The sequence below is a fragment of the Lissotriton helveticus genome, chromosome 1_1 (genome assembly GCF_964261635.1).
Source record: "Lissotriton helveticus chromosome 1_1, aLisHel1.1, whole genome shotgun sequence".
In the NCBI taxonomy this organism is placed as follows: Eukaryota; Metazoa; Chordata; class Amphibia; order Caudata; family Salamandridae; genus Lissotriton; species Lissotriton helveticus.
In genome coordinates this window covers 1,301,013,469-1,301,026,819 of record NC_136057.1, presented here as the reverse complement: position 1 = coordinate 1,301,026,819, position 13,351 = coordinate 1,301,013,469, and the positions used below count along the sequence as shown (strand labels likewise).

Sequence of the window (13,351 nt, the reverse complement as noted above, 5' to 3'; positions counted from 1 at the left end):
CAACAATTGATGGACAGAATGCAGAACAATGTCATACATTCACCCAATCACAAGAGACCATCCAATACTGGCTAATGGTGAGAGATCCAACTGTAATTATCTTTCAAAATCTGTTCAAGCTCCTCAAGCTCTTTTTTTTCTCTATTAAGTTCACCTCCCGAGTTATTTCAATAATTAATAACATCTAATCTCTACTGAAACAATTGTTAATTAAGGTCCAAGTATGTTTAAATGTCTCATTATCGGTAAACAACCCTGGCTTATCCTTTATCTGAAGACTAACTGGAATCTAACCAGTTTAGCAATATTCAATAAAAAAGTTGGTGTGTAATTTGGTCCCTTTCAATTTTTTTATATGAATTTTTATTTATCCCATTTATAGCTGACATTTTGGATAATAGTTACTATATTATCTGTTTTCAAATGACTGTTTATGATTTTGTTAAATTGGTCCTACCTAAAAGCAAATGTTTTTAAAGTATCCATACTGAAAAATTATTTCTTGTTCTGCATGTATTAATTATTAGTTACTTTGAAGATTTTGTGTATATGTGTCTTATATTACTTGATACAAGATTACATATATTTTATGCTTTGAAGAAGGTGGAAATTTTAACATTACTCCACCGAAACACTGATTACGTTTTTTGTCACAATCTACTTACTCTGGACATTTGTACATGATAAATGGAATAAGTGCACAGTGACAATTTTTCATAGATGTGATTAATTCTACCGACAGATATAATTGTCTGACTCATTGTTTTTTCTGTGGTTATGTGTAGTAAATGTTTTATGTGTGTGTGTATATATATTTACTAGCAGCCCGTCCCGACGTTGTCCGGGTATGAAGAGTTGAGTGGGTAACAGGTCGCGCTAGAGACACTGCGCGTGTGGGAAAGTGCAGTCAATTTGAAGGTTAGTCTGCCAGCAGGGCCACTTAGTCTCGTCAGCCGCCGCTTGAGGCCGGCTTCAGCCCTGGTTGATGTTGTGCGCCATGTGTAAATTTGTTTATGCAGAGAGTTGAGTGACAGCGCGCAGGAGACGCTGCAGTTATTGTCCCCGCAGGCACGCTCAGTGGCGTGTGCCCCCGCTTGAGGCCCGGCTCCAGCGGCGACCGTATTACAATGCGAATTATGTGACCCTTGAAAGTTATTTCCCGGTATTATTATTTTTTTAGGACCCACATGGCGTGAAGGCAGGAACGTAACGGCAATTTAGTAAAGCACCGACGGCATTGGGCCCCAGTCTGTTTGACACGCACCCAGCACAAGGCACACACTGCATTCGGCCCTAGTATGTGTGCCACGTCCCCAGCACAACGTGCAGGCCCACAAGTGAGTAGAGCGAACGGTTACTTACCACGCCTCCAGCTGAACGCAGACGCCCATTGAAGGCATACGCCCAGGTGCGCGATTGGCATCATAATTTATGAATGTGGCGCGATTGTTGGCGACCGATCGCCACCCCCATTGTCCTCGGCCCTTGCTCCCGTGCAATTCCGCAATTGGCGCGCCCATTGTCGTTTGTCACGGCCCTTGCTCCCGCGCAATTGCGCAATTGGCGTGCCTCCAGCTGAACTTAGACGCCCATTGAACGCTCTTGCTCCCGTGCATTTCCACGTCCATTGGCAACACCCCTTGCTCCCGTGCAATTCCGCAATTGCCGCGCCCATTGTCGTTTGTCTTGCCCCATGCTCTCGCGCAATTGCTGCGCCCATTTTTGTCACGCCCCTATCACACGCCCCCAGCCTTTGTCACCCCCCAGCACACACCCCCAGCACAATGCACACGTTTAAGGAACGCTTTTTTGTTGTCGTCATGCCGAACCCCGCCCACTAGGGACTACTTTGCTGGCAAAGTTCTTTTACCTTTCAAATGTATATGGTGGCCATCTGTATAGCCTATGGCCTTCTGCTGCAACTGCCCTTTCCAATGCTGTATTGGGTGTTGTGATTGGTGCTGTGGTGACTGAGATTACCCGCATCAAAGGTTAGGGCTCTCTCTTTATAATATTAGTATAGCTATGTGAATGTGTATATATATGTTTAGTGTTTTCATATATATATATATATATATATATATATATATATATATATATATATATATATATATATATATATGTGCAAAAATTAAGCAGAGAACTCTGGGTAGTTCTCAAGTTTAGGTGGAAAGCAGCTCCTGTATAGAGCACTCCCAACACAAGCGACACTCTAGATTTGCTCACCTCAAATGTCTGCTTTTCTATCAAAATCTTTTGGCCATAATTTGTGAACAAGGTTGACAGTCTAGAGGAGTAGTAGAAATGGAAAATGGTATCTGCACTATGCACTTTAAAAATGGTCTAAACGGGGAGGAGCTACGCTCGTAACCAAGATGGCCGAATAAGCTCCCGGCTCCGCCGACCTCCACCAGAAGCTCATGAATCCTGACTCCTATCCTGATTTCCCGCCGGACTCCCGCGCAGGTGAACTGCGCCTGACTCGAAAGGTGCAATCCCGGAATTTGTAGCTGCTCAGACGACAAAGATAGGTCGTGTGCCAGTCTTGGCCTACCCCAGATTTGAAGCCGGGGCCTCGAGTTTTAACCCGGCCGGGTTGGAGTTGAACAACATCGGCCGCGGACCGTGGGCGGTTCCGGTCTCCCGAAGTGGCGTTTTTCCTCTCCCGTTATGGATGGTGATTTGGTGACAGCTCTACCCAGCAACTACAGTGGCCTATTGTACCGACTATTTGTTCGGGGTTCCGCTGCCCGGAGGCCCCGTTGAGCTTCTGGGGTTTTCTGAGCTCGGTTCCTCGTGGGCGGTGACGGTACTGCTATCATGCTTTGGACGTGTTAACGGTGGTTTCTACATTGCTTCTGCCCTGTGCCCCGGAGAAGTTGACCTCCGAGGTTCGGACACCCGCCCGGTCGCTCATTGAGGGGCGATGGAGCGGGCTGAAACTACACCGTCGCTACGCACTGTAATGGCCGCCATTTTGGAGCTCCACACACGATTCACCGCCACCTTCCAGGAGATGATCATAATTGTTGATCGTATAGGCTTGGGACCGGATTCCGGCCCTTTGTTCCTGGAGAGCCGAGATACTTCTTCCGCGGAGAATGCCTTGATTGTTACCGAGGACCCTGTGCAGGATACAGACACGGAAATCTACTGCGACCCTAAGATGGCGGCTATCGAGCCCGAAAGAACTGGACGTTTATTTAGCCCTATGTCGACCCCGCCCGAGATGGATGTGACTATCTTCGTAAGCCATTGTGACTTCTCCAACGTCTGTCGGACTACACCTTTGCCTCTTTTTGTGAGTGATCAAAACCGCTTTGCTGATTTTTCGCTGGAGGGCAGTGGATTTGCTTTGACTTTTGGACTCTGTGGCCGTCTATCCTGTTTTCCCTCCTATCGAACTGATCTTGACACTCTACTATTTTCTATTAATCGTGTTTTGATGGCTGATCGGCTGGACAGAGCCTGCGTGGAGAAACGCAGCGACCTATTTGTACTGGACGGGGTCATCGTGATGGATCGCGAGGGTTTGGGCTGAACTTGATTGGACTTTGATGCACTGTTTCTTTTGTCTTTGCTGGGTGGTATCTGTGGGAGCGAGGGTCAGATGTGAATCTGATTGTCTGATTATTAGTCTGATATGCTCGGGAAGGGATTTGCTGCCTCTGCGGTGCCGGGGGTCGGGCGGGGTGGTCCTTTTTCTGTTTGCGGCTCCCCTATGGACTGTCTTTTGATTTGCTAAACTTTGCTTAACACTACGGTGGGGGGTGTCTGCTTTTGGCGGGGGGATGGGAGTCCGGGAGCTCGTATCGTTTTGCAACATTCTCCTCCTCCAACTTTTTCCCTTCCTTGGGGCGTAGTTTAGGGGGCGACAGGCACGCTGCTAGTGGGGTTAGGTCGTAGCCATCTGCAGGGGTGTAGGGTGGGGGGTTGTGGGGGGGGGTTTATTTTTCCTTTGTTATTTTCTATGACCATTCTATTTCCCTTTTCCTTTCTTCACAAGAGATGTGGCATATTCTCCTGATTTTTGCCTAAACGTATCTGGGTGTCATATGTCTGCCTCATATATCCTGTACTCCTGGTGGGCGGACGCTGTGGGGGGGTGCCGCCGGTCATTGCTATCTAATTGTTTTGCTTCTGCTTTACGCTGGTATTGATTTCTTTGCTGATTCTGACTGTACGGTATTTCTTCACTTCACTTGCCCGTCCACAGCTGTGTTGTATTCGTTTATGACATCTGATATATATATTTCTCCTCTTGTGTTATAATAATAAAAAGATTTAGTAAAAAAAAATAAAATGGTCTAAACAACAAAGTCATCCAATTACTGCACGTAACTTTGCACATGGGGTGTTAAAATAAAATATTTTGACAAAAAGGACTTTCCTGTCTGCTGTGCCGTGACTTCCGAAGAGGCGAGAGGATTCAGAGAAATATATATATATATAAATATATATATATATATATATATATATATATATATATAATATATGTGTGTAATAGGAAAAAAACAAAGGTGACAGTGATGTTAAAGTTAAGCTCAGGTTTCACTTGTACAAAACCAGTGAAATTCAGCAGTTATAGTTAGCTGAGCTAACTATAACTCACGCTCGCAATGCACTGCTTATGACCTCACATATTACATCACTCATGACATGGTCAGTGACATCATTGATGGCATCACTGATGAAATCTCAAATGGCATCACTGATGATGTCATCCAGTGACTGTGAGTGTTTAAAAAAAAGTTTATGAGCGTTTAATATATATTAAGCCTGGGCGGAGAACTACGCTCCGTTCACGGAGTTTGCATATTTTCGGCAACTTCGCTGCGAGCGCGAAGCTGTCGACTACTTCGCAATCTAAGTGTGATAGGGTATGCTCAGACGGGAGTCCCTTGCTCACTTTGCCACTGGATTCAAGCAAGCCGGGCTGAAGACGGCTGTAATGCCAGAAACCGGTCCTCGGAAGCTTGTTTCCGGTCCAGGGAAGGCATGGCTTGGCAGTTCGGGCTGGACTGTTCCCATGAGGCACAGGGTCAGACTGATTTGCATATAGCCATGTCTGAACTGGGGTGGCAGAGTGGGCTAAAGAACGGTGATGGATTAAACCCAGATCTTTTGACTGGGTGTGAGTGTTTGATTGGTTCAGATGCTCCGTCCATCACCACCCCCTTTTGTACCGCTTTTGGCCACCATAAGTGTGGCAGGGTATGCTCAGACGTGAGTTCCTTGCTCACTTTGCCACTGGATTCAAGCAAGCCGGGCTGAAGACAGCTGTAATGCCAGAAACCGGTCCTCGGAAGCTTGTTTCCGGTCCAGGGAAGGCATGGCTTGGCAGTTCGGGCTAGACTGTTCCCATGAGGCACAGGGTCAGACTGATTTGCATATAGCCATGTCTGAACTGGGGTGGCAGAGTGGGCTAAAGAACGGTGATGGATTAAACCCAGATCTTTTGACTGGGTGTGAGTGTTTGATTGGTTCAGATGCTCCGTCCATCACCACCCCCTTTTGTACCGCTTTTGGCCGCCATAAGTGTGGCAGGGGATGCTCAGACGTGAGTCTCTTGCTCACTTTGCCACTGGATTCAAGAAAGCCGGGCTGAAGACGGCTGTAATGCCAGAAACCGGTCCTCGGAAGCTTGTTTCCGGTCCAGGGAAGGCATGGCTTGGCAGTTTGGGCTGGACTGTTCCCATGAGGCACAGGGTCAGACTGATTTGCATATAGCCATGTCTGAACTGGGGTGGCAGAGTGGGCTAAAGAACGGTGATGGATTAAACCCAGATCTTTTGACTGGGTGTGAGTGTTTGATTGGTTCAGATGCTCCTTCCATCACCGCCCCCTTTTGTACTACTTCGCAATCTACAGCGTAGCGTAGTCGTTTTTCTTCCTCGCGCGCTCAATAGCATTCTCGCGTGCGCCGTAATGACTTACCGTGGTTCTGCGTTCGCTTTCTCGCTTTTCTCTCCCGTTCGCTACGATGTTTGGAATCCCGCCGCACAATCCAATCCGACTGTGAGAACGCGATAAGTAATTGTGTTCCCGAACAAGACATGCACCACGCGAACAAGTTATACGCGACCCGGACGAGGAAATAGGGGACACGAGCGGGCGGGACAATTGAAAAAACAAGATGGCCGCACCCCTAGCCCACCACATGTGTAAGGCCCGAACACGCACAACGCGCTACCGAGCAAGAAAAACGTCTCGCGAACGGGTCCAGCAAGCTACTACGCACGCTCGCGAAGCTCGCGTAGTGCAAGAACGTCTTCGCGTAACTTCGCGTAGCGCGACTACGCGTTCTACGCCCACCCCTAATATATATATCTATATATATATATATATATATATATATATACCAACTTGTATTGGTGAATCAGTGGGTGCATGAATGCCTCTATGGATAATTCAGTGGGTGCGTAAATGACTGTATAAGTAAGTGAATAGGTGTCTCAGTGAACGTACGGGTGAGTGACTGGTTGTGTGAATGTTTGTATCAGTCTGTCAGTTGGTGTCTAAGTGGCTGTATCGGTGTGTGAGTAGGTAAATGAGTGGCTGTATGGGTGAATGATTGGTTATCTGAGTACCTGTATGGGTGTCTGTGTTGGTAGGTGAGGGGGTGTGTGACTGCCTGTATGCATGAGTGAGTGGGTAAGTCAGTGGCTGTATGGGTTACTGAGTGTGTGTGTGTGTGTGTGTGTGTGTGTGTGTGTGTGAGGGGCTGTATGGGTGACTGAGTCTCTGTGTGGGTGAATGGATGTGTCTGTGGTATATGGGTGAGTAACTGGGTATGTGAAAGGTGGTACATGAGTGACTGTATGGGTGAGTGAGTGAATGTGAGAGTGGCTGCATGGGTGGGTGTGTGCTTGTGTCAGAGACTGTGCAGGTGAGTGACTATGTGTTTGTATCGGTATGATTAAGTAAGTGGGTGTGTGGGTAACTGTATGGGTGAGTAAGTGGCTCTATGACTGTATGGGTGAGTGAGTAGGTCTGTGAGTAGTTCTATGGGTGTCTGACTCAGTGTGTGAGTGGCTGCATGGGTGTATGAGTGGATATGTCAGTGGCTGTATTAGTGAGTGAGTGGGTGTGTGAGTGGTTGTATGGGTGAGTGAGTGGATATGTGTGTAGACCTCTGAATCATTGAATGGGTGTGTAAGTACTGGTATAAATCTGTGGATGGGTTTGTGTATTTTTGTGTGGGAGTGGGTGTATGAAAGGTTCTTTGGGGTGTGAGTGGGTGAGTTAGTGATTTTGTGGATAACATCAGTGATATCATCAGTAATATCATTTGAGATGTCATGAGCGATGTCACTGACCATGTTATGAGTGATGTAATATGTGAGATTATAAGCAGTGCATTTTGGGGGCGCAAGTTGTAGTTAGCGCAGCTAACTATAACTGCTGAATTTCACTGATTTTGAATGAGTGAAACCTTAGCCTAACTATAACGTCCTTGTAACCTTTGTTTTTTTCAGTGAATTTCAAAAAGGTTTTTTAAAATGCTAATTCCTAACTGTAACGCCCCTGTAACCTTTGGATTTTTCAGTAAATTTCTATGAGGTTGTAAGTAGTAATGGTGTTGAAAATGGACTCCAGAGGGTCCTTGGGGGCCAACAAGCTGTCCTGTTACCTCCAGTAAGGCCCACACAGCGGGATTGCTGAGAGGTATCAGAAGGCCATGCCCCCTTTCTCCCCCACTCTGCAAACACGCCTTCTGATGCTCTGCTGGCTGGGGGAAGAAGTACCCTTGAGGGAAGACAAGGGCGGATGTGCATTAGGAGGGTGTTGAATGCTTGGGTTACTTTTTAACAATACAGATATTAAAACATTTGTGCATTGTAAGAAAGAATTCAAATTAAAGAAAACTGACCGCATGAAGTACTGGCAGATGAGGCACTGGGCAGTCTACACGGTTAACAGAGTGGCCGTCATTAGACAGCCTACAGACTGGGAAAAGCGCTTTCCTAGCCATATCTCTCCAAATGGACTTATCGCTCAAATATATTTGATACTAGCAGCTAGAAACTCTGAGAGGCAGTGGTCTTATATAAGGAGGTGGCAAAATATCCTGAAGCACTTGGTCCCAATAAAACAATGGCACAAATTCTGTTCAGACATACTTTTCACGTGTAAAAGTTTCCAAAATAGAGAATTCTTACTCAAGTACACAACAATATTGCATTTAACACCTAAACGACTGGAAAGTATATACCCATACACATCGGAGTTGTGTTGGAGAGGTTGTGGTCAAGAGGAAATAAAAGATAACATATTTGGTGGTCCAGACCCAGTTTACGAATTTTTGGGAAAAAAATCATGAGCCTTTTAAAATGGTCATGGGCTACTCTCTGAATCCAGAACATGCCATCATACTGTTGCAGCTCCAACCCACAGTTTATAAGTTACTTACTAACAGAGATGCGAGTACAGCAGCCAATATGATCTTTGCAATGAAACAATTGACTGAACAAAAGTGGAACCTAGCCATCATTCCGACATTCCATGAGTGTGTGAGTACATTTTGGTTGATGTTGGCCAATAAGAAATTAATTTCAGCATTATAAAATATGGGCCATAAATACGAACAGACGTGGTAGCGCCCTTAGTAAACAATTTGACAACCCAGCCGATAAACATGGGGTGTCTGCGATCCTCCAGCTCTTTGAAACTGGTGTATGTTCTGGACTATGAAGGGAGAATATAAATGTAGACAATAATCGGGAGCTGGATGATCTTTGAAGGCATTGGAAGACTATTAAAATCATGGCTATGTCAACCTGTCGAGGAAGTTGGGGGTGAGTGAGTTTATTTTGTAGTTTTCTCTGTTTTGAACGAAGGGCCAGATGATGGCGTGATTTAAATTGAAATATCTTTGGAAGAAATAAAACCATATACTATTATGACAACGTTTTCTGATTCTGAAGTAGGGAGAAATTAAAAGCGATCTCCATTGTATAGAGTAACTTTTTGGATGCATTCTCTTCTAGACCCAGATACAACTCCTGACCTAGGCCCTCCAACTTCGCAGGCGCGTGATAAAGTTGTGAAAGACGCGGCAGCATGCACGGCACATGGATGAGGACTCGGGGAAGCATAATCGGAGGTAAGGATTTGACTGCTGGTCTTTCTACTAATTGTAAACAAATCACAAGAACTCTAATATGCAGGGTGTCTGTGTCCTACTAGAGTAGCGATGTTCTTCCCTTTAAATGCAATACACACTAGGTGGAGGCTATGCCTTTGCCTTTTATCTTTATAGTGTTCTCTCTCTGTCCCACAACAGGATGGTGCTATGTCCATTTTGGTCAACATCAGCTCTCCCACTGAGGGCTAGACAGAGGTTTACCTGTCTCTCATAGCTCTTACAGCCCCCTCCAAGTGGGCCAGCCTCCATTCCCTTCATACTCACATCTTTCTTTGTTCCACTCTGGGATGTGATTCAATCCTGGTCTTCTTCATAGCTCTTGGACCTCCACCAGGAGGAGCCTGACTCATGTTCGAAGCTCTCAGACCTGGATTTAGTAAGGGTTGTGTGGGCTCTAGCCTGGTGCCAAATTGCAGTCCACCCACAGGTCTTTTTAATGGTAAGTACATTAATGCAATGTTCTGTGGCGCGTTGCACCATGCGAACCCTGCAGACAGCGTCTTTTCCCTGTCTACAGGAGGGATCTTTCTATATCCACTCAAATCTCTCACAGCTCTTTCCCAGACCAGGAAAGAATAGTTTTCTTCCTTCCTTCCTTCCTAGCAGTAGTCTTTTTCTTTGAAAACCCAGACACCTTGTTCACACATTATAACTATTGTAGCTTTGGTATTTGGCCAAAACATTTACTTTTACATAAAAGCTTTAAGGCACATTAAAAAAAGGGAGCTACAAAGTATGAACCAACGACTACTGTGAGGGCACCTTTAATTTTAACAAAATTGTATGAGACCAGTTTAAAATGTGAGGACTGAAGAAAGCTTAAAGGTAATCGTAATTTTAGCTAAAGCAGGTGCAGGGACAAAGGTAGCAATTAATAGGTGTTTCGCTCCTGTTACATGTTTAAATGAGGTGGCAGGTTTGCGTAATGAGTAATGGAGAGGAGTGTTTGGTTGGGAGCACAGCCTGGAACATGAGCACAGTGCTGAACGTAAAAGATGTATACACTACACACTTTCACTTTTCTGCGACGAGGTACGGCCCCTTGGCCTTTTATTTGCTCCCCTAATTACGTCATGGCCATTACCATTGTGACCACACATAACAGGGTCGTTCATTTGAACCCACCTCACTTGTTAAGTATATTTGGCGAAGCAGGTCATGGAACGAAATTCATTTTATTTATGTTTATGTTTATTTACGTGTATTTGGCCGTATCCAGTAGTTTACAACCCCCCCCAACCTGCCCCTCCCTGCCCCACGTCACCGCCTGGCAGCACTCCCACCACCGACCGCTACTGCTTGTGAACCTTTCATGACATCATCATTGCATCCCAGTTCATCCACTGGAATTGCACAAAAAGTGTTACCTGACCCAACACCTGGCTGCTTATAAAGCTTGAAAAATGACACATTCCTCATGATGGTTTCATCAGTGCGATAGGATGCATTGTGAATAAGGGTGTGCCAGTTCTCTGACGTCACTGCTGAGATGGCAAGTTGGAGACACTCGTCTGAACGGGTATCCCAATGATCTCCCCCAAGCAGATTGACAGTGGCCTTGAACATTTAATCACCAGCCACACATATTCTTCCACTTCCTCTGTGTACTATGTCCCACCAACCATGGCTTGTCTTGTGGGTCTGGAAAGAGTCTGCAAGGGTTTGAGATCCCGGTCGGTATACAACAGTGAATCGGTATTCCTGTAACTGGAGGATCCACTTCTCGATCCTGGGCGGTGGTTTTGACGAGGAACCAGTGAACAGAGGTATCAATGGTTTGTGGTCTGTATGAACTCCAAACGTCTGGCCACAAAGATATATGTGAAAGTGGAGACATCCGCAATTAGCAGCATTGGCCTCCTTCTCAATGTGAGAATATCCCAAATCAGTCTCTGTCAGAGCACGACTAGCATATATTACAGGAGCCCACTCACCATCATCTTGCTTTTGGGACAGGACAGTTTCCAGGCCAAAGGGTTTAACATCCACAGACAATTCCGAATCATGGCGAGGCTTAATGTAACCCAGGGTGGTGTGGGGAGACAAAGCTAGTTTGGTCACCTGAAATGCTTCTTCTTGGGCAGGCCGCAATCCCCAAACTGAATTGGCTTTACTTACCACTCGAAGTGGGGTGATGAGGGTGGTTAAGTTCTGAATTAATTGGCCACAGTAATTGACCATCTCCAAAAAGCTACAAACACCTGTAACACTTGTAGGCGCCGGGGCTAACTGAATGTCAAGGACCTTTGCGGGATTAGGCATTAGCCCGTTCTCTGAGAACCGGTACCCAAAAAAGCTACTTCTTTCTGGAGGAATGCACATTTCTCACAATGTGGGGTGAGACCACTGTCCTGCAACCATGGGAAGGTCGGCCTCAGTCTGTTGAGATGCTGTTCAATGGTAGGTGCATGTACCAGAAAGCCTTCACTGACATTAATGACCCCTTCTAGGCCAGCTTGCACTCCTCTGATAGTGTCTTGAAATCCTTCTGCAGCACTGGACACACCATAATGTGGCGTTTGTATCTCCTTAAACCTGCATGGGTGGAGAAAGTGGTAATAGCTCGTGGTTCCGGAGCCAGCAGCAACTGATGACATCCTGCTCGGTGGTCCATTTTGGAAAACCACTCAAGCCGCTGACTTCTGCCATGATGTCATTGACAGTGGGCGTCAGATGACGTTCATGCCGAATTGTCATATTAGGTAAGCACATATCAATGCAGATCCTTACTTCACCTTGTTCTTTTGGGGTTGACTTCAGAGACAGAGACGCCCAGGTGTGGGGCCATCAACCCTTTCAATAATGTCTGCCTGTTCCAACTTTCTAAGTTCATCCTCCACTTTTGGGTGCAGATGGACAGCTACCCGGTGATTTCCCAGCGTGACAGGCTGGATGGATTTGTCTATGGGGAGGTGTATGAGACGGTCCTTGAGCCACTCAATGATAATGAACAGCTGTGAGAATTTGGCCACCAAATCATCTACACTCCCGAGGTGCACACTGAAAGTGAAGGAGACTAGATGGAGGCGTTCTGAGGTACAGCAGCTCAGCAACATTCCGTAGCTACTCTTGGTAATATACACGTTGATACGCATCAAACGGGACTCATGAGAGATGTCTGTCGTCAAAACCCCTGCCAATGGGAGTGGCATTGTTGACCTAAAAGTAAATACCTCAGTAGCAGTGGGGTGCAGAACTGGCTGTAGTGGGAGAGTCTTCAATACAGGCTGTGCAAAATGTTTATCGAAGCTCCACTGTCAATCAGGGCTGGGAGTTGATGACCCGAAAGGAGTATAGTGCACTTGGGGATGCGCCGTTGGGGGTACTATGCAGGTTTCATAGCATATATGCAGTTTACTGCCCCTTTATACATTGTCATCATCCATGTCCTCTTGGTCATCTGGGATCCCTGGTGCCTGTATGACATTCACTGACTTAGGTTTTTGTTCTGTTTGAGATGGGGAGGAGCAGCATACCTTTGCCAAAATATTTGAGTTGGTTGCATGCGAAACGTCTCTTTACTTGGGCAGGGCCCTTGATGAGGATAGGGGCGCCTGCACGTGTAACACACCTTGGAAGCCACAATAGGCTTGGGACGGACCCTCTACTTTTTTGCCCCCATTGTTGACACTGTGTTGACAGGCTCCGGCGTTGAAGAGACGACTTCATGTGTGCAGTGCGCACCTTAGAGAGTTCTTTTGTGCGTTTCATTGTGAGCTTGTCAGCCACTGACATCCCCGGGACCTGCAGAATGTTCTCCCTCAGGTTGATGTGCAAGCCTGTATGAACTGGGCCTGAATTTCATCATCAGTGCCGGGCGGCGTGCATGTGCTAGCAAGTTCTTTTAGTTGAGCAGAACATGTGTGCACTGATTCTGCAGGCAGCTACTTGGCTTGGAGTAGAAGAAACCACTCATAATCAGGATTTGCAAGCAGTTCAAAGTGACCGGGTAAGGGCCCGCTTCAAAGTATTGTACATGAAAGATGGCCCAGCTTCCACTACGGATTTTTCCAGCTCGTGAATGGTGGTACCCACTAAATGCAGCAGTATGGGGCGTCATCTGTCATTTTCCAAATGCAGCACTGCAGGAAAATCATTTTCCAAACGCTCCCCCCAGTCTTTCCGGTACTCTGCTTGTGCAGACGGAGGGCTATCCACCACAAAAGGCTCAAGGGTGGCCACAGAAGCCATGACAGTCTCAAC

The 13,351-nt window shown here is 46.3% G+C and overlaps 1 protein-coding gene across 1 annotated transcript in view; it reads left to right on the top strand.

The window, feature by feature from the left end:
* The window catches only part of LOC144772730 (transforming growth factor beta receptor type 3-like), a 72,289-nt gene extending 63,207 nt beyond the window's left edge, over positions 1 to 9,082 (top strand). Inside the window, exon 10 of the mRNA XM_078657266.1 lies at positions 8,991 to 9,082. Coding sequence (XP_078513392.1) covers positions 8,991 to 9,082 — 92 coding nt within the window. The remainder of the gene's footprint in view (positions 1 to 8,990) is intronic.
* The last annotated feature ends 4,269 nt before the right edge of the window (positions 9,083 to 13,351 follow it).